Raw genomic sequence first — 20,308 nt, 5'->3', positions numbered from 1 at the left:
GTTTCACTGACAGTTAAAAAGTATTTCATTATTTTAACAACTTCATGAGAAATTTGTGATTTAACTGCCTTCATATTCAGTATTGAGCATTACAGCAGAGCCGTCACTGCTCAATGTGACCTGGCCAGCAACAAGCTTGCTTAACCTCTCAAAGGTACCACAAAGTTGATTTACTCTGGGAAAAGAAAAGATTGTTGCAAGAGGTATATAAACCACATTTCCACTGACAAATGATTCCATGCTTTTTTCAACAGCCAGTTTTCCAAGATCTTCTGAGAAGCAGTTCACTGAAGGCTGGAATTTGGATTTTCTCTCAGTAGGATCATCATTATACTCCCCATGTTCTGACATTAAACAGTTCAGCAGACTTTGCTTAATGATTTGTGCTGTGAAAATAACTTCTCCAACCACTGCATTCTGCAGGTACTTCTCATCCTCAAGACTTGGATACACTGCTTTGAAGACCTTTATAGCACACGACAACACAGAACAATATTTGCTTGTCAAAAAGAGCTTCTAAAATGTGAACATGATTTTTAATTCAATCCTGTTTTGCTTACTACTTTAAACATCTTCACATAACAGAAACACTAGACAATATGACTATGTATTACAACTACAATGGCAATCAGGTTAACAGAACTTTAAAAAAAAAAAATCAGGTTTATATCTTCAATCTATACTTGTAGATCAAGCAAGGTGAAAACCTGCAATTCTTCAATTCTTTTTAATCACTCTCTTCTTTTCCACATTGCTTATTCTAAGACTCTGGTAACAGTTCCACATCTACACAGATTCTAAACTACTTCTGAACTGTGATCTGGAAACCAGGATTGCAGCTCTGTCTTTCATTCTGCTTCCAGAGTAAAACATTAAATATGCTCTCACAGATGCAAAAACTGATAAAAAAAGCCCACCTCTAACATCAAAATCTGTGAACTTGTACTGTGTTTTACACTGAGATTAACTCCAAGGCAGTTAAGGAAACTAAGCAGTCTTATTCCCATTAGTTTACTAGGAAGTGCCAAGTGCCTTATACCAACACACAACCACTGAAGCTCCAGAGTCTATAACTCTGTCCTCTTACTTTCTGATTATTTCTTGAAATGTTGATTTATTAACATGAATTACTTAAATAAAAACTAAATTGATACTAGACATTTGATGAGATATAAAAGTCTTAAAGGACACCGATGTCAAAATTCCCTCCATAATGACAGAATACAATAAAACCAACTTCTAGTACATGTGAGTCACCTAGACATATATCAAAGTTTGATGAACATTACAGACCACTTAATTCTATTAAGGGCAGTAGATGACAGGTAAAATATCAAATGTACAGAACATCTTCATAGCTTGGAAACTATTAACAGACATTCACCTATCTTCACATTTCACTTCAGGTCACAAGTCACTCGAATATACATATGACTCTTTAAACAAAGAGAAATACTAGAATATGTTCACTGAACAAGTAATTTAAGGCCTTCTAAGATTCAAGGAAAAAAACAACCCAATGAAACAAATCAATATACTTTGCTTTTTGCATTGTTACTTCACGTTATCCTCCAAAAAAGAAAAAAATTCCCTTTGATTTATACCACATGGCACTTAGATGCACTGGGCTTTGTTGGTGTGACACACTGCAACACACAGCAGAGGACTACACACAAAAAATTATCTCATGTTATCTAAAGGTAAAGCCATTTAGCACTAAATAGCAAAAAGGTTTCATGTGTACAGCCAGAGAACAGGTTTCTTGGAAAGATCCCATGCCTCTACAAAAATTAGAACTCTCTACCTGAATACAGAGAATAGGGTGTAATAGCAAATGTTAACAAGTACGGCAAACCACACAAAATAGGTCCTGTCAATCCAATTTCTGGGAAATGCCTTGTTTCTCATAATATATTTGATAAGACTATGCATTTTTTGCAAAACATACACCACTATGGTTTTTATTTTTTAGGTACCTAAAAAAAACACCTGTTAACACCAACAACCACATGATGAAAGTAAATATATGATTAGAGGAAAAACTAACTGTCATAGAATGCCTGGAGGAAAGAGAATTTTCATTCTAAGGACATCACTATGTTAATGTAAGAATGATCATCCATATTGCTATTTGGCAAATAACCTAAAACTGTAAGGCCTTTATACAACTAGAAACACAAATCATGTACTTAGGACTTCTGATCTGACTGTGTTAATCAGAGCCAAGATTGGATAGTAACAGTAGTCCACAGTAAGAAGACCTTTACAGCCAGGTCATACTGAATTTTACCCTTTGGTCACCCTCCTAAAGGGGGAAAATAATACTTACGGTTTTGTAAACTGTTTCAGTGGGTTTCTCAGACTGAGTGGATACACTGGTTTGAGGATATTTTTTAACAAACACACCTATTTGAGTACAAAACCCAACATACTCCATTCCTCTTGGTGGGTGCCCCACACCAGTAAATTCCACCAAGTAGCCATGGCGTCTAGCAGTCTCTAGAGCCCTAAGAAACACAAAACATTCTGGTCATACTAAACATTCATGTTTTAATGTGATAAAGATGCATTCTCTAACAGAAGCAAGACCCCGAATGCTTGAGCAGATTTTTTTTTTTAAGCAATATTCACATGCCTGAAGATAGGCACTGTCAAAATCTGCTGAATCAGAGCTGTAGTTATATGCCTACCCCAGCCTGACTCATTTAGTACTGGTAATTTAGGAAACCAAACATGACTTATTTCTCAAGTATCTGCATAGAATATGCATGTTCACAGCTACATACTGTCTTAAATACACTGAAAGCAAGCTAAAACCTACCAATTTTAGAGAACTATTTGAAAAGAACTCTTAAAAGACATACACACCACAAAACAAGAGACCAATTGATAGGTAAGAAAAGTGAGGTTTGTTGCAAATGCACAAAGAATGAAATCTACCTAATCAAGGTTACAACAGTGTACATGACACCTAAATGAAAACCAATCTTCTAGTACTGCACATTAGCCAGTGTGAAAAAAGCGATGGGGCAGGGAAGTAAAATGGTACTACCTACTCAAATCATTCTCCAAAAAACTCATTCAGCAATATCAATATTTTTTAATTCACATGCATCCAAAAGTAGAACCTAAATTTACTTTAGGTTGTATAAGCAGTCTCTAAGGTATTCATCCTTTAGCTAATAATGCAAGCAGGTTTTAGGATCATTATTTAGGGGAAAATATACACCTCAAGCTTTGCAGAACTACATAGCCAAAAACCACTCCATGCTTCAAAATCTATGGCAGAAAAAAAAACCACTAATTTAAGGGGCAAATTTTTTAAGATTGTTTATAACTAAAAGTTAGCTACTGAGGTGTGGCATCCTTTCTGTACCATGTATTTTCTTCCACAACTGCCTGACAGCTGAATGATAACACAGGATATATATCCTATTCCCTCTGTTTTTATTTCATCTACTGATACTAGACTAACATACAGCTCATGCAACCCTCTGTTCTGTACAGATGCTTTGCATAGAATCTGTCATTGAGCAAAGACCCACTAAACTATCCTGAACCTCATTCAACATGCTATGCTACTATGAATATTTGATACATCTATTGGCATGCTCTTACAGAAAGATCTGGACTAACAGAACACTTTGATTATACCAGCATACGTATTGAGCACATTCCTTGGGGTTTTAGGAAGCATTTCTATAGCAGGCTATTATTATGTACAAAGGTTAATTATTACTTTACACTTTAAACATATTCATTGTAATTAAGGCATACAAAAACGTTTAAAAAATAGTAAAAAAATAAAAGTTTTAAACATTTTTTGCAGATTATTTACAGTCAAAGAAAGACAACGACCATCTTAAAATACAAGCCCCACAGAATATGCTTACCTGTTTATAACAGCAAAGAAATGTTTCACCAAATCAGGTGTGAAAGTCCACTGACACCAAACCACATATACAAACCATTTGAAAACGCATAGCTAGTCCTTTCTCGCACTACTGAACACTCAAAGCTGGGTGGCTGTGATATTCAGCAAGCTTACCAGCGTTGAAACTGCAACTGTGTCCATTCAAATTTGTGGTCTGGATCTCTGAATAACTTCACTCGTGGAAGTAAAGGGTTGAATTCAGAATTTGGAGTACTGATAACAACCCTGCTTGGAGCCATGAAACCAAACACCACTTCAGGAAACTCCTTCAGTTCCGGTTCTTCCAGGTGCTCTATTCTGTAAAGGATAAGTTTATGTATGTGTTTAAGAACACCCTACTATATCTTAATCTTCTTAACAACCAGTCAAAAAACCCTAAACCCGTATCTGTACCTCAGAATTTTAAGCCTAGCACTGCAATAGTGGCATTGTCACAGACAAAAACCTCTAAGCTGCCACTCAGCCACAGTGCCAATTTCCTCCTTCATTGTGTACTTTTTCCATCAATATCTTTTCCTGCCATTAAGCTAGCACCACATCAGTTTCTTAGTATGCTTAATTTAAGCACAAGTTGGAAGATGACATACTCTGCTACTCTCTTCATTGTAAGGTTTGATCAACTCTGTTTCTAATACAGACAAATTCCAAACCAGGCCCTAATGAACTTAGTATGTTGGCTTAATACTCACAGTTCAATGCACGTTACCAAGTCAAAACCAAGCATGCAAGGATCTTTATGGGCAACTGAACCATGATGCAAGGTAACAGTTAGGGATCTTTCACGTGGTTGCAAATAATCACCAGGAAGAGGAAACAACCTATGCCTACAAAGGTATTGAAAATACAATGTTACAGAAAGGACCTTAGGGCAAGATAAACTGTGCATGCAACTGAACTAGCTAACCCCTTACACAGACCCCTTGCAAATCTCAAAAAGGTTAACAATTTTACAGGGATTTACAAAAAGCAAAAAAACTTTCTAATACAAACACTTTTTATGACTATCTACAGCGAGACAGAAAATCCAGCAGTTGTCCTTTACCTACAAAACTTTCTGCTGTACTCTCAAGCTATTTGGAAAGATGCTTGTAATTTTTACAGTAGCTCAGCTCTAGACCTAGTTTAGAGGAATTTGGGGGAAATTATCAGGCAATCATATTGACTGATTTTCCCAAATAAAAACAACTAAAATGTATGAGCAAATTTCATTCTGAAATACTGCATCACACAAAACACACAAACATGAAATGTAATACCTCGCAGTCCCGGGGTAATGCTTGGACTTGATCATCTTAAACGTCTCTTCTAACATAGCTGATTCTACAAATTCCATGGTACTCAGATAACATGCAAATTTGTAAAGTACCTTCACAAATGCTGTATTTCCCATGTGTACACAACACACCTTCAGGGCTATTCCATGACTTGGATCTCTGCCACGTAAGGTGATGTTAAGCACATCTACAGCCAGCTGCACGGACACAGGTGCAATGTAGCTAACAACAATAGATATCTCTTCATTTGCCAAGCTGGTATTTCCACATTTACCCTTATTTTGACTTTCTTTACATAAAACAACATAACATGCCACCAGGTCAAGCCAAACACAAACCTTAAATTAACAAAATGCAAGAGCTTACATTTTCTCTTTCATTACACTTCCACAGATATCTACCCCAGCTAACACTTCAATGCAACTGCAGAATTTCAGCATACAAAGAAGCGTGCAGTCAGCACATCCTAAATCTGCCACCTGTAAATTAGATATTAATGTGTCAATGCTGTGCATTTCCAAATAATTTCACCGTTCATAACAAATTTTCTATTTATTTCAAAGTAACTCTTTAATGATAAAATGAAGCATTTCAAAATCATAACCAAAATGTACAGCTGCAAGCAGGATTTGAAATTTCTTTGAAGACCCAACAAGATACTTTAAATGCATTAACTTTCTGTTTTTACAGCTATAAGCAAGCACACATAGAACATTCCACTGACTCTGAAGATTATCTTCCACATGAGTAACAATAAGGTATTGTTTCAAGCATGAAAGCTGTGGCAGTTTTCATGTTCACTGTTTTTCACTGGACTGCTCTCCATCCAAACCACTGTGAATACAAACCAAACCCCACTGTTCTTTCTCAGTCCAAAGTCAAGGTTGGAGGGCTCAGCTCTCGATGCACAAGTCATGAGTTGTTTCTATTCAGCCTACCTCTAACCCTGTAGGTAAACAAAGTTTACACACACACAACATTTTACATCCCAAGTCAGAAAATTCAAACACTTAAACAAAAATGCAACATTCATTGTTATATCTAAAAGCAGATCTCAGTGCCATGACCTCTACATCTATGAATACATAAATGCACCGCTACAGTATTTCTCATAAATTTCTTGCATGCTCCTTAAGACATTAACACCATTTTCAAACCTATACCTGAAGACAGAGGTATTCTGCAACTTCTTGCATTTTCAGAGGATGGACACATTAGAAAAGAGTGGACAATACACAACACCATGTATATAGTTTAACTTACTTAAATTTTCAAAATGAGTATCAAAACAACAGCCCTGGGGGGCATAAGGGTTATTACTGAAATACCTAATGACCTAATGTCTTTTTTTTTTGCCTTAAATTTTTAACATAAAAAGACAAAACATACCAACCTTCTTAGGTTTGTATTTCCCCACTAAATCTTTAACAAACTGGTAACGTTGTCTGTACAAAGGAGGTGTAAATTTAGTAAATCCTGTAAACTTTTCTTCCTTAAAGCTCTTATCCATAATATTTTCCTAATACTGAAATAGAAAGGTAACACTTATCTTTCAGATTACTTTACAACATATGAAATTACAGTTGGCTGTTTTCAGCAATTCATAATTAAGCAGAGGTAGACTTGATCCCCATTCTATCCAGAGAACGTCAAAACCATAGCATTTAGCAAGATTAGGCACTAGCTGCTCCCTCCACATATGATGCAAGTAAGGTTTTAATGAACCATTATATATATACATGCAATCATTAAACAAAGTTACATAATTTATCACACTCTATCCAGCATACCTACCTAGTGTTTACACAGCTACAGCTTATTTCATCTTCCTTAACTCTTTTGGCAGGAGAGGAAAAATTGGTAATTTCTCACTGAGGTGCCTGCTTTCTTGCCTCTCACCTATTATTTCCTTTATCTTGCAACTCAAATTACTTTGTATCTAGAATTGTGTACAGGCAGCTCTATACAATTTCTACAATGGAACAGTCAGTAGAAAATACCTGAATAACTACTATATAGCACAAAAAGCAATGCTCTGCTGGGCCTCAGCTTTAGATTTACTATGAGCTAAATCTTGTTATTAGTGCCTGTATTTTATAAATTAACATAATCCAACACGGCAGTAAGAGTCACAGCCGTTAGTGCAATTCCAACTCTCCCACCTTTTACTAAAAACTACACTCCAATGCACATAAATATTGAACAAGAAATACCCCCACTAAACTTAAAAATAAGGCCTTAATGAACGATGACGGAGCTCCCACGGGAATCGCATTAAGTAAAAGACCGTGGGCACAGAACTCCCAGCTCACCACCGGCTCTAATGAACACCAGGCTCAGCTAACCAAAGCAACTAGGCTGAGCCTGCGGACAACGTGAACACACCATAAGGTCCTACATATGCAAATGTAAATCTATTTTAAATATATATATATATCAAAAGAAGAAGCGGCCTCAGTGTTCGGGACAATCACACATCTCCCCAGGAGCAAAATAAGCCTGCTGAGGAGCTCGCTCGCAAGCGCCCACCTCCAGGCCCCTACACGCTCCACGCCCGTAGGCTGCGCCGCGGCCCTCCCCAGACTCTGCACAAGCTCGGCCGCGGCTACCTCAGCCCTCGCCAGTGCTGCCTCAAGGCAGCCACGCCAGCCCGGCGCTGGCCCTCCTGTCTCTCCAAAGGGCCACCCTCCGCAGCGGCCACAACGTGTATGGCGGAGCGACGCTGGCCTTCCCCGGCCTCTCGATAGCTTTCCTTTCAACCCCTGCCCTTGCCTTTAGGCTCCCCCGCACCCCTCCCTCCATTTTCTCTCCCTACCTCGAGGAAGCAACCACCTACCCTGCGAAGAGAGCGTGCGGGAGCCGAGGGCAGGCTCTCGCCAGAGCACCTAAGAAGGGGCGCCTGTGTCAAAAGCTCTCCACCCCGTGCGGGTTCTCGCAGTCACACCTACTCCTTCGGGCGGAAGCGCCTCGACTCTCCGTGGTCGTCGGGAGCGCTGGGAAACCGCTACCCTTTAACAGGGAGCTAGGTGTTCCCATCCCGAGCTGCAGCTCGCCAGAACAGTGCGGCAAAACCTCTATTTACCTCTTTTAATGTAGGGTGGTGTCCTCTAATGTTTAACGGAACAGGAGCACAAGTGTGATGAGGAACACCTGAGGGAATTGGGGCTCTTTAGTCTGGAGAAAAGAAGGCTCGGGGGGATCTTACCCTCTCTACAACTACCTGAAAGGAGGCTGTAGTGAGGTGGGGGCTGGTCTCTTCTCCCAGATAACAAGTGATAGGACAAGAAATAACGGCCTCAAGCTGCACCAGTGGAGGTTTAGATGGGGTATTAGGAACAATTTCTTCACAGAGCCAGTGCTCAGGCACTGGAACAGGCTTCCCAGGGAAGTGGTGGAATCGCTGTCCCTGGAAGTATTCTAGAACTGTATAAATGAAGCCTTTAGTGACACAGTTTAGTGGTGGACTCGGCAGCCCTGGAGTAAAGACTGGACTTGATCTTAAAGGTCTTTTCCGACCTGGATGATTTTATCATTACCAGCACATGAGCACCCAGAGATCCACCTGTGCCAGCTTCCCTCAGTGTATTAAAAGGTGACTGGAAGTAGTGGTGGCCACTAATTTTTATACTAAAAAGGCAAAATCCTCTTCCTGATCGTGCTGGTACTGCCAGGTGCTGTATGCCTCAGTACAGCTCCTATGCTTGCAGATGGATTTGTTACTCTCTATAATGGAAACTTAGGGCATTGCAGTGGTGCTGACATGAAGTCAAAGTGTCCTGTAAAGATCAGTGAGGTAGACTACAAACAACCCAAAGCAAATCAATGTATTTTGCAGCAATTTATGGAGTATTTTCTACACTGGAGCAGGATTTGTCCCTCAAAGAGCAAGCAGCTGTGTGGATGAACAGTGAAACCAGGAAGGAAAACATGGAGCTGAATTGCTTGTTACTTTTTCTGTTCACAAGTATGTAAAGCATTTTACTAATTACAGGGTGGGCCTGCTATACAAAAAGAGTTGTGCATTGACTCTGTCCAGGATTTAAGGGAGGAGTTGGTTGGTAGAAGTGAGGGCAGAGAAGATTTGTTAGTCAGATTATATTTCAATGCTTTCTGGTTTAGTTTTCATAAAATACTGAAAGTCTTTATGCTGAAACCTGCCTGTGATTGTTTAACCTTGACTCTTGTTTAATGCTAATAAATTTTACAGGATGTGGCCTACACAGAGTATACATAAGTAGCTTACAGCAGTCTAGCTATCTTGTTTACTCAATAGCTAGGAAGCCTATCTAAGTGTGCTTTCAAACTGGTAATCTAGCCACTTTCAATTAGTTCAAGATACTGGAATGATTTCATTCTGTTTGAAGTTGTTTTTTAGGTTTTGGAATATAACAGCAATTTTCTTTATATTATTTTTGTTTTATGAGTAGTAGAAATAGGGAACCACCCATACAGTTTCACAGTTGGGGTCTTTCTCTGTTACAACAGTGATGTGCTAACAGTGTATGAAGCAGCCTATGAGTTGCTATTTCAGTGGGAGTTTGGCTTGCAAAAAGGGTTTAAATACGTAAAGATCAGTAATGTTACAACACATATAGAGCAACCTTCTTTTAAAGTTTATATATAACACCTGGTCAATTACTTTTGTGGGATTTTTTCTCAACAGGCTTTAAAGATCTGCATAACCCAATCTGGCTCTAAGCAGAAACTATGTGTAGAGAATAATTCCCATTAAATGCTTTTGAGTAGTCTAGTAAATTGATTTTAACTTTTTAATTAGATCCTTGCTTTTTAGCAAAGAAAATAAACTGTTATTGAACTAAGAGTATGAATACCTTGCACAAGAAAAGATAGGTTCAAGTCTCTTTGTTTTATAACGCAGTTCTTTTTGTCTGAATCACAGTTTAATCCTGGACTATCATTTAGTACTTGTGTCTTAATTAGACAATCCATAAACTGTGGATAATATCTGTACCTCAGATATTGTAAAGTTTATTAATAGAAGTCTTTAATATCCTGGATGAAAATTATATAGATTTCGGTACCCTGTAAAATTCTACTCATAATTCAATATGACATTATTAAGAGGAAAAAAAAAGGGAAAGAATAGTAGTGAAGTTATACAGTAAAGTAAATTTGCAACAAATTGTGAATTCACACCATTTCCTTTGTAAGACCTCACCCAAAAATGTACCACTGTAAGTAAAACCTTCAGAATTATCAGATGTTTAATTCTCCATTATCAAACAATGTAGTCGTAGAAATTTCTTTTTTCATTGTTCTGTATTGGGTGGCAAAACTGACTAGAGATCGCATCTTTTGAAGATTGGCAGTATGAAAGAAATAGCCCTATTAGTAGTTTTAAGCTGCACAATCTGCTTTGACACCAGAGAATCTGCTCTTCTTGCTAGAAAAAAAAATTTGAAAAAATATTGTGATTATTCCTCATAACATAAAATTTCTGCATTCCCTCACCAAAAAAAAAAAAAATCATTTAGTATGTCTAAAGTCTGGTTTGGTCCATTGTGTCACACATCTCCCTCCTTCATGCAGTGGTATATCTACTTTAAGTCTCACAACATCATAGAATAATTTCTGCTGGGAGGGACCTTTAGATGTTATCCAGTGTACCCCCTGCTCAAACAAGGTCCAAGTTGATGAGGTTCCTCAGAAACTTCAGCTCAAATGTATTTCTAACATTGCAATCTGTAAATTCAAACTGAAAGTTCAGGTTGTATTTAGTTAAGTATGTTGACAAATTAAGTAAGCTATTTTTAGAGAAGCCTGTTACTTTTGTACCATACGAAGAGCAAAAAAGATATGACTATACTGAATAAAAGCATCTAACGGTAGAAAGTCATGAATCAAGAAATTCTAAACTGCTAAAACTTACTTTATCCTTCAGTGTTTGGGATGAGAAAGAGAACTGTATGCAGTTCTTTGACTTTCCCTTTGAAGCTGCAGTGCACATAATTAAATGTGATAGCAGAAGGCATCTAATGCAGCACTACTGCCAGAAGACACTACACTGATATTTGACAGAAAAATACATGCAGCAATATTACTTAACCTATAATTCAAGAGCTAACAAGCATTCCTCTCACACCAGGTTCAGAGGATGTTCAGTGACTAGGTACCAATACTTTTCTCCTCAGATTCAACTAACAGAGTAGGCATGTTTGAGAAAATTCAGAATTCATCTGTTGAGACTCTTGCATACAGCACCATCCTCTTACTTTTTTATTGTTATATATATAGTTCCTTGCAGTCCTCCTTGTTCAAGCATGTGTTTGTTTTGTTTTGGCTCTGTTCTGTATAAAGACCAGCTGGCATGCTTGAGGAAAGAAAATCTCATTTTGAGCAAATGGCTTCCTGGTTCGCAGCTGTAAAGGTTTCAGCATCACCACCAAAAAGGATCTGCATAAGAAGAACAAAAATGTCATACAGAGGAAAACCACTTGAGGTTTGAACCATACTGACTACATATTCCAACAGCAAAAGATAAACACATGAAAACACAATTTGGGTAACATAAATTACAACAGAAGTACAGGCTGTCCTGAAGTGATTACACAAGACATTAAGGATGTGCTCAGAGAGTCAAGGATACCCTAAAAAAACACACCAGAACCACTCAGCTTCAAAGTCACTACTCTAGCTAGCTGTCTCCAGAGCAAGATTACCTCACTGCTACAACACTGCCGCAGAATATATGGACCCAGTCAGAAATCAATATGATCAGACAAAAGCCGTTTACTACAAAGCCTTAACTCTGTACATAGTATTTCTTACATGCACTTACAGTGATTTGGCGTATTATGATTGGATACCTGTCTTGAAGACCCTTAGTGACTAACACAATTGGTTAAGCACAGGTGTAAGAACTTGACCTCGAAAGCTTGCCAACAGTCCACAGTTCTCATAACTCAGTGAATTCCAGCTTCTTCTTATCTTGCTTGCTTAAGCTTCCTCAGGCCTCTCATGGCCTTGCTGTGTCTTTCAGGATTATTCAGAGTTTATGTACCAATTATCCATTCTCCTGTTAAGAACACTGCCTCCACATCTCCCCCTTTTTGATGTATGTTTTGAATGACCCTACTTGAGCAGGGGATCTGGGCTAGATAATATCTCCAACATATGCCAACTAGAGGCTGCTGGGCCTGCCCCTTTTTTCTTCTGTATGGCTCTCTGATAACAAGGGAGGCCATCTTTCACATCAAGGTCTGGCATGGCATGTGTCCCCACCGCTCCACGCCTGCTGGGTTGCAGCCAACAGCGGAGCTAAAGGTTCTTCTTGGTGGCAAACACAGAGGCCAACCCAGTCTTGCCCTTGATTGTGGTAGCAGGCATTTGGTCAGCCTCTGTCCTTGCACCTTGTTGTCAATGCACAGTTTCACCTGCTTCATCCAATAACAAGTTGCTACTACAGCAAGGCACACACAAATTTACATTAGCAGAGTAACTATTACAGGGTGCAGCACCATGTTGAAGATGCTGATGGCAGTGAGGGACTAGCCAAAGAAATTCCTTAGTAGTGGAATTCTCCCACCCTCTTAATTTGTTCCATTACCTGCTTTATAACACTACCATTGTATTAAAATCTTTCTAGCTTTTGCCTTAGCATTTTCTAGCAGCTACTGCAAATTTCCATACTCTAACATCTCTTTTACAAGTGACAAATCTATACAAGGTGTAGTTTCTTATTAGCAACTGGCTTGTAAATACAGGTGGTTTTATACACAAAATCACAGCCTCTAATAATAGCTACTTTACAAGCACACGTATTCAGGATTTTACTTTTCGGTTGCCCCCAAGTGATGTTTTGCAATCATTTGTTTTTCTCTTCCTCCATCTCATTCTGCTTGGGGTAATCACGGTCAGCTCCTGTAGCTGAGGCATCAGGTTCCTCCATTCGTCTGTCCAGCTCATGGCAAGGCTTGACAAACTTTGCAGGCAGTCACCATGGACCTGTAGGCAGGAGGACACAAATATACCCCCTCCTCCAGGTTATCAGTTCTTGAGAAGCAGACAGGTTAAACTGCACATTGTTAACAGCTGAGGAGTTTGCTGCATCATTGCCCTTTTTGTTTGTTTGTGTTTTTTTCACTCCTCTGCTCTGGCGTCCATCTTGGCCATTCCACTAGTGGAGCACCTGGAGCCGAATCGGAGGGCAGCTTTTGTTTGGTTTTTTTTTCAAAGTCGCTCACTCTGCTTTGCACGGCTACAAACGCCGGCCTGCTCGGCAGCAGCTACAGCTGCCTGCCTGCTTCAGCAGCAACCATAAATACCTGCCGGCAACTGCGCTTTTGCATTAACCCTTTCTTGCCCGAAATGTTAAACTGCTACCCGTTAAAAACTTTTACATGAACCCAACAAAAAAATACACAGAACACCGTCTGCCCTCAACACACACACACACACACACACACACACACACACACACACACATGGGATCCCACAAGCACACTCCACACAACTACAATATTTGAAGCACAAAATCCAGACAATCATTACTCCCACTACAGTCCCACGTACAGAACATGGCACAAGGACCCTGTGGAGATTAACAGGAAACCAACTCCGAGAAGCATCATCGCAGTGCGAAGTGGCAGGCTCAACCTTAGCGGGCGTCCCCGCAGAGGCTCTGCCTCCCCCACATTGCATGAGGCCTGGGCTTTTATACTGACCAAAATGCACACTCATTTCGACACAGGTGGCCAGCTTATGTTGGAAGAAGTGGCCAACAATATCTATAAAGGTCTCCAAAGGTCGATAGAAACATGGACATACTTATATTTACCAACTTCTAGTGCATGAGTATCACAGAGAGACTGTATCAAATGAGTTGTATATGGGGTCCCAAGTCCACGGTCTGTCACAGTATGCCCAATACCCCTGATAAGAACATACGAGAGACCTTCCCACCACCGGAAAAGTACACAATACGTCTGTATCCCACGCTGGTCTCGCTTCCCTGGAGGTTGGGGGGGGGGGTGGGGGGGGGTTTGTTTTTTTTTTCGGTTTTTTTTTTTCACTTTAACGTAAAAAAGGTTGCTCCCTTCACTTTAAGAAGGACTGAAAACATCCGTAAAACAGATGTCCTAAGCTCAAATTTCAATTCATTCAGTCACTGACAAGGGGGGTGTCCTGGCTCTCCTTGGGCGGTGCTAACTCTTTCGGGGTTTCACCCACTGAGCTGGCACCCACCGCAGACCAGAATCTGTAATTACACACATATAACCTCGACCAGTTAGTTTTACTTCCGCAGGACCTTTCCAAATGCTGGTTTCCAAATCCTTGTACTGGACCAGAATACCCGGAGTTTTAGTCATATAACCTGAACCTAATGCCTGACCATGTATTATAGCAGGGGTGTCATTAAAGTCTCCTGTCAATCACAAAAATTCATAACATATACAGCTTTCTGTATCCTTGCTACTGGTGTAAGTCCTTCTTCCCCCGTTTTTTGTTTTTCCCAACAACTGTTTCAAAGTTTGATGTGTTTGTTCAATAATAGCTTGTCCTGTAGGAGAATGAGGAATACCAGTGATACGAGAAATACCCCAAGTATTCACAAATTTAGAAAGTGTTGAAGAGGTATAGCTAGATGCATTGTCTGTTTTTAGCTGTAAAGATACTCCCGTAGCTGCAAAACAACCACGTAGATGTATGATCACATGGCATGCAGTCTCACCAGCCAGGGAAGTGGCGCAGACAAAGTGAGAAAAAGTGCCAATAGTAACATGGACATATTTCAATTTCCCAAAAGAAGGTACATGAGTAACATCCATTTGCCAAAGCTGAAGAGGCTGGAGGCCTCGAGGATTGACTCCAAGGCCTATACCTACTCCTTGGCCTTGACAATCAGGACAAGATTGCACAATGCCTCGGGCATCTGTTAGGGACAGTCCAAACTGTTGAACTAACATTTTTGCTGATTGATGGAAGAAGGCATGGGATGCTCAAGTTTGTTGAAAGATATTTACAGAGGGTCCTGCCCATGCTGGGGCAACTAATTTATCCACTTTGTTATTGCCTTCACTAAGGCTTCCTGGAAGGCCTGAATGACTGCGAATATGCATAATAAAATATGTACATTTATCAGTATTCACAAGATGTAATAAGGTTTTTAACAAGATCCACAACCTGTGATTAGCGACTTCTTGTAAAATTGCCCTTTCTATACATTGAACAATGCCTACAACATATAAAGAATCACAGACAATATTAAGAGGGGTGTCAGGCCATTGCTGAAATACTGCAATAACAGCACTTAGCTCTAGTGTTTGTAATGAATCAGAAAAATGACTAAGTATCTTCTGCTCTTTCCAAACATCATCTGTTTGCCAAACATATCCGGCTGTGGGACTGATTTTGCTTGCATCTGTAAAGACAGTTAATCCTAAAACAGGTTTACTAGAATAAAAGGTAACATCTTCAAACTGATTATTCTTTAGCATTGTAAAAATCTTATGAGGTGGAAAATGTATATTAAGAGGAACAACAAAATCTATCAGAGCAGACTGAAAAGCAGAGCTAGATTGTTGTGCCCGGTCTAACCATACCCTGGTAAGTGGCAAACAAATTTGTGATGGATCACAGCCCATAATTTCCTGACAACGTGAACGACTTCATACAATCAAAAGAGCAAATACTTCTAACCGAGTAGTTACAGTTTTATGTAATCGATAAGGCAGGAAAATCCATTCTAAAATGCATAAAGGATGAGTCTTTTGAAGATCCCACTGTGCTAATAGACTAAATGGAGGATACTCACTGTTGACAATAAAAAGAATAACCTGTAAATCTGGATTCAATTGAGAAGCATAAGAGGTAGTGATTTTGTGTCGTCGCACAGGGTGGCTTCACACTCACATTCAAGTTTCCCAACGGGGTTCCATCTTTTTTAAACTTTGAACGACATTCAATTGTCTTGTGGCCAAATGTGTCACATTTAATACATTTGTCTGCAAAACCAGTAACACCACCCTGAGGGGGGTGGGTTGCTGAACTAATTTTCTTTACAGTACACTGCTTTTTAAAGTGTCCCATCCATCCACAATTATAACATCTCATACCTTTAGTACCCCCATGATCACCCTGACCTTGTTGTAGAAGGGGTTTAACAGCAGCGGCGAAGGCAGTAGCCATGTATCCAGCCTTTTCCTCTGCTGTGCCCACTTTAGAACATGGATCCATCATTTCCTGAAGACCAGCAGATTTTGGCAAACCCTGCAAAATACACTTACAAGCAGGGTTAGCATTTTCCATAGCCAGAGACATAAGCATCGATTCTTTAGCATTAGATGCCAGATCAATACTCTTTTCAATAGCCTCTGTCAATCTGTCAATAAATTGTATATATGGCTCAGTTGGTCCCTGCTTTACTGATGTATAGGAAGGATTAGGTTTCCCTGCTTCTGGCACAGCTTTCAGAGCAGCTAAAGCCAATTGCTGTGCTTGCTGTAAAATTTCAATTTTCATATGAGCTCGTACTCCATCAGGGTGAAATTGTCCCTTTCCCAGTAACATTTCAGATGAAACACCATGCAAAGGGTGATGAGGATTACACTCTGAATTCTTATCTGCAGCTCTTGCAGCAAGCTCCTCAAGCCCACTTTTAAAATGTAGGAGCTGTGAAGGAGTTAATAAAATTGCAGCCCCTCTGAGACAATCATTTGGAGTTAGAACAGTACTAGAAAAGAAAGCAGATAACATTTGCTGTGTATATGGGGAAGACAACCCATACTGAGTAATTGCTCCCTTAATTTCTTTCATAGCTTTCCAGTCCATAGGAGTCCAGACAGACTGTCCCTGAGTATTTATAATAACAGGAAATGCAGCGGGAACATCTATCGGTAAAACAGTACCGTCTATGACTGCATCCTGAATGCAGCCTCGCCATCTCATGGCACTCGGATTAACTTTATTAGATGTAGGAGTCGGTGCTAACGGCACATCACAAGGACTGATCTTATCTGGTTTTCCCGGTTTTTCTGGGGCTTGCTCCCTCTCCTCCCCCAATTTGTCCAGACGGTCTCGCAAGTCCTGCAATTGTTTATCTAAGGATTTTGTCCATTGTCCCCAGTCCCACTCATTTTGCAGCTCCGGTGGGAGCGATGCAAGCGGTGGTGTAGGTGGCGGAGGTGGGTATTTATTCGGAGTTACACTCTCCTCCTTCGGAGACTCCCACCCCGGCAAAAAATCGTGATTAAGTTTAGGGGCAGTACCAGCACGAAAAGGGTTGACATCAGTTTGTTTTGGCTGCTCAGTAGCCGCTACTGGCTTCCGAGTATCAGCTGGAGCTACCGCCGATAAAGGTGCTGTCGACACAGAATAGGGGAAAGGCGGAGGGTCCTCAAACATTCGTATTTTACGGCGCGCCGTTTTTTGGCCAGAATGTTTTGTGCCCGAAACAGGCGACACTACCATGGCTGTAGCGCCGGGTGCTGAATCTAATGTAGGTGCCGACCCCTGCTGTTGTGAAGGCGAGTCAGCGAGCGCTGTAAAAGCAGATTTTTCCGCCTCTTTCTCAGCCTCTATTGCGGCTAGAGTCTCTTTCAGTAGTCGCCAGGGAGCAGCGAGAGACTTCGCCTCCTTAGACTCACAAGTAACTTCATCCCACAGGTGTGCCCCAATTTTTTCCCAAGTCCCGAGATCAAAAGCTTCATTAACCCCCTTGATCAGCTCTTTTTCTTTACTCCAGAGCAATAGTCTTTTTAACAGATTATCGTCATATTCTATCCCTCTCACTGAGAGGATATGCTGGAAGAGCTTAAGGATGGCCGTTTCTCCTTTACTTAACTGATTCCCCATCCTAACCCTCTTCCAGACCCGTCGTCTGTTACCTTATTTACACTGTGTAGTGTCTTCCGGGCTCACAAGGCTCCGTTCCGAGGCGTCTACCTCCCGATCCTGGTCCTGCCGGATCGAACCCAGCCGACGTCCCTGCGGCTCCACGTTTTCCACTTGCTTCGGTGCTTTAATTCCTTCAGCTTCAATATGAAAAACGGGGGGGAGGGGGCACGTTGGGCGCCAATCGCTGCAGAATATATGGACCCAGTCAGAAATCAGTATGATCAGACAAAAGCCATTTATTACAAAGCCTTAACTCCTTATATACTATTTCTTACATGCACTTAACAGTGATTTGGCATATTATGATTGGATACATGTCCTGAAGACCCTTGGTGACCAACATGTAATTGGTTAAGCACAGGTGTGAGAACTTGACCTCGAAAGCTTGCCAAAAGTCCACAGTTCTCATAACTCACTGAATTCCAGCTTCTTCTTATCTTGCTTGCTTAAGCTTCCTCGGGCCTCTCATGGCCTTGCTGTATCTTTCAGGATTATTCAGAGTTTATGTACCAATTATCCATTCTCCTGTAAGAACACTGCCTCCACACAACACCTCCTTAGAATTAATTTTGTGATTAGTTCTTCAATTTCATGAGATTGTTAAATGGATGTTTGCTGCCTCAAGATGGGAGTCCTGTGCTAATAAATGGTTTTGTTAATATCTTTAGCACAAGGAGGCCGGACAAGTTATTCCTAGAAAAGGGGAGTGCTTTTCTAAGCTAAATGAAGAGCTTAGATAGCAGAGCAGGCAGTTAGGGAAACTGGTAACTGTCAAAATGGGCCCTGACAAGAACACTTTTCTGACACAGTATGAGCTCTAAAGTATGTTAAAGGACCAGATTAATGAATATGAGTCACTGTTTCTCAGGTTTTCAGTTTGTAATGAAGATTGAAGATGTTCTACTTACAAGGTTTTCAACATGTAATGAAGAGTGATTATACTCTGTTTACAAGGAGGTAAATACTGCTGGAAGTATTTAAATTCAAATTCAATTAGTTTTCAAAATCAAAATATAAATAAGTTTTAAATAGTATACAATTAGAGATGCTACTTCCACAGATGCTTCCAAACCGATTTAACCTTGCATCTCTTTCCTTTTGCTCTGAGCAATGCAAAGCCCTTCTGTGTGTGTACAGTGTATTTTGTCCTAAGTTGCTGTTACTTTGGCGGACTTTCAGTTATTTTATTGCATATTCATTCCATGTTCAGAATCTCTTGGCAATTCCTGTACATTCGGTCTCCCTTTTCTACTTCTGGTTAAAGCTTGACACCAAAGTTTGTAACTAGTTTTTTAATTTATTATTTTGCTTTTGCAAAAGAGTGTGCAGTTGAAAACCTGCTGGAAAACTTTGAATAATGAGTTAAACGTAAGCCTCGACATATTTCATTTAAGTTTCAGGCAAAACTGAAGGAGTTTATCTTTTGTTTCCTGTTGGCATTTAACAGTTACTTTCTTAGATTTTAATGCTTTCAAATGCGTTAACCTAATTCTCATTGTTCCGAGTCTGTATGCAGTATTACTCATTTCCGAAGGAGATGTTCAGTTTCAATTTAGCAGCACAGTCAGTTTTTTTTGGTGTATGACAAACCCTCGGAAGCTGCTCTGCCTGCTGGGGGAGCAGGCCTCATAGCGCTAGTTTTAGTGCGCCAGCTTTGCTGTACCCTGACCGCAGATAAATGCTTCCTCCCCCGAGATCCCTGCAAGCTCAACGACTTTGTCCTTATTTGTTAGCGCCGCCGGTGGTCGCTCCCCTGCTGTGCCCTGCCTTCGTTACCAACAGACGGCACGACCGACGGCCCCACTACCGCGTTAGCTAAATGTCTGGCGTGGCTTGTGGCGTTCCGGTGACGGCAGCTGTCCGACCCCCGCGCACTGTGACCGGCCGGGCCCTCCTCGCCCGAAAGAACCCCGGCCTGGCCGTTAGCGAGCCTCGGGCAAAGGACAGCGCGATCCCCACGACCCAAAAACGAGAAGGAAAAGCTGGCGACAGGTCTCGCCTCTTAGCTACGTGTGGGGCTGGCGGGTGAAAGAGAGAAAAAGTCCCCTGAACCCCCGCCGCGGGAAAGGACCAGAGGCAGAGGGGCATTCTCCCGCCCAGCGCCGCCACGCTCCGCCACGGGGATTGGCCTGCTCGGCCCCGGAAGGTGCTGCCGTCACTTCCGTGGAGTCCGCCATCTTGTCAGCGGTTGTGGGAGGCTGCGACTGCCTCTGTAGTCCGTGGTCTGGTCTGGTGTGGTGTGGCG

At 40.9% G+C, this 20,308-nt stretch overlaps 2 protein-coding genes and 1 long non-coding RNA gene across 3 annotated transcripts in view; 1 reads left to right on the top strand and 2 right to left on the bottom strand.

The window, feature by feature from the left end:
* Positions 1 to 629, top strand: part of EEIG2 (EEIG family member 2) — a 35,723-nt gene extending 35,094 nt beyond the window's left edge. Inside the window, exon 11 of the mRNA XM_061465170.1 lies at positions 424 to 629. Coding sequence (XP_061321154.1) covers positions 424 to 520 — 97 coding nt within the window. The 3' untranslated portion in view covers positions 521 to 629. The remainder of the gene's footprint in view (positions 1 to 423) is intronic.
* Positions 48 to 6,762, bottom strand: HENMT1 (HEN methyltransferase 1). Its single transcript, XM_061465173.1, has 6 exons — positions 6,602 to 6,762; positions 5,575 to 5,687; positions 4,624 to 4,758; positions 4,049 to 4,231; positions 2,330 to 2,507; positions 48 to 465 (listed from the first exon to the last, which is right to left on the bottom strand). Exons 1-6 carry the CDS (start codon positions 6,716 to 6,718, stop codon positions 61 to 63), a joined length of 1,131 nt encoding a protein of 376 aa, XP_061321157.1. The 5' UTR covers positions 6,719 to 6,762; the 3' UTR covers positions 48 to 60.
* Positions 6,763 to 11,415: 4,653 nt separating this feature from the next.
* LOC133275300 (uncharacterized) lies at positions 11,416 to 20,283 on the bottom strand. The gene is made up of 2 exons (XR_009745459.1): positions 20,135 to 20,283; positions 11,416 to 11,622 (listed from the first exon to the last, which is right to left on the bottom strand). It is a non-coding gene; the product is annotated as an uncharacterized LOC133275300 (long non-coding RNA).
* Between the last annotated feature and the right edge of the window lie 25 nt (positions 20,284 to 20,308).

The sequence above is a fragment of the Pezoporus flaviventris genome, unplaced genomic scaffold, assembly GCF_033815535.1.
Source record: "Pezoporus flaviventris isolate CSIRO_AGI_PZ_B2104156 unplaced genomic scaffold, CSIRO_AGI_Pfla_v1 ptg000040l, whole genome shotgun sequence".
Classification (NCBI taxonomy): domain Eukaryota; kingdom Metazoa; phylum Chordata; class Aves; order Psittaciformes; family Psittacidae; genus Pezoporus; species Pezoporus flaviventris.
The sequence above is the reverse complement of the archived record's forward strand: the minus strand, read 5'-3'. Positions and strand labels throughout refer to the sequence as shown.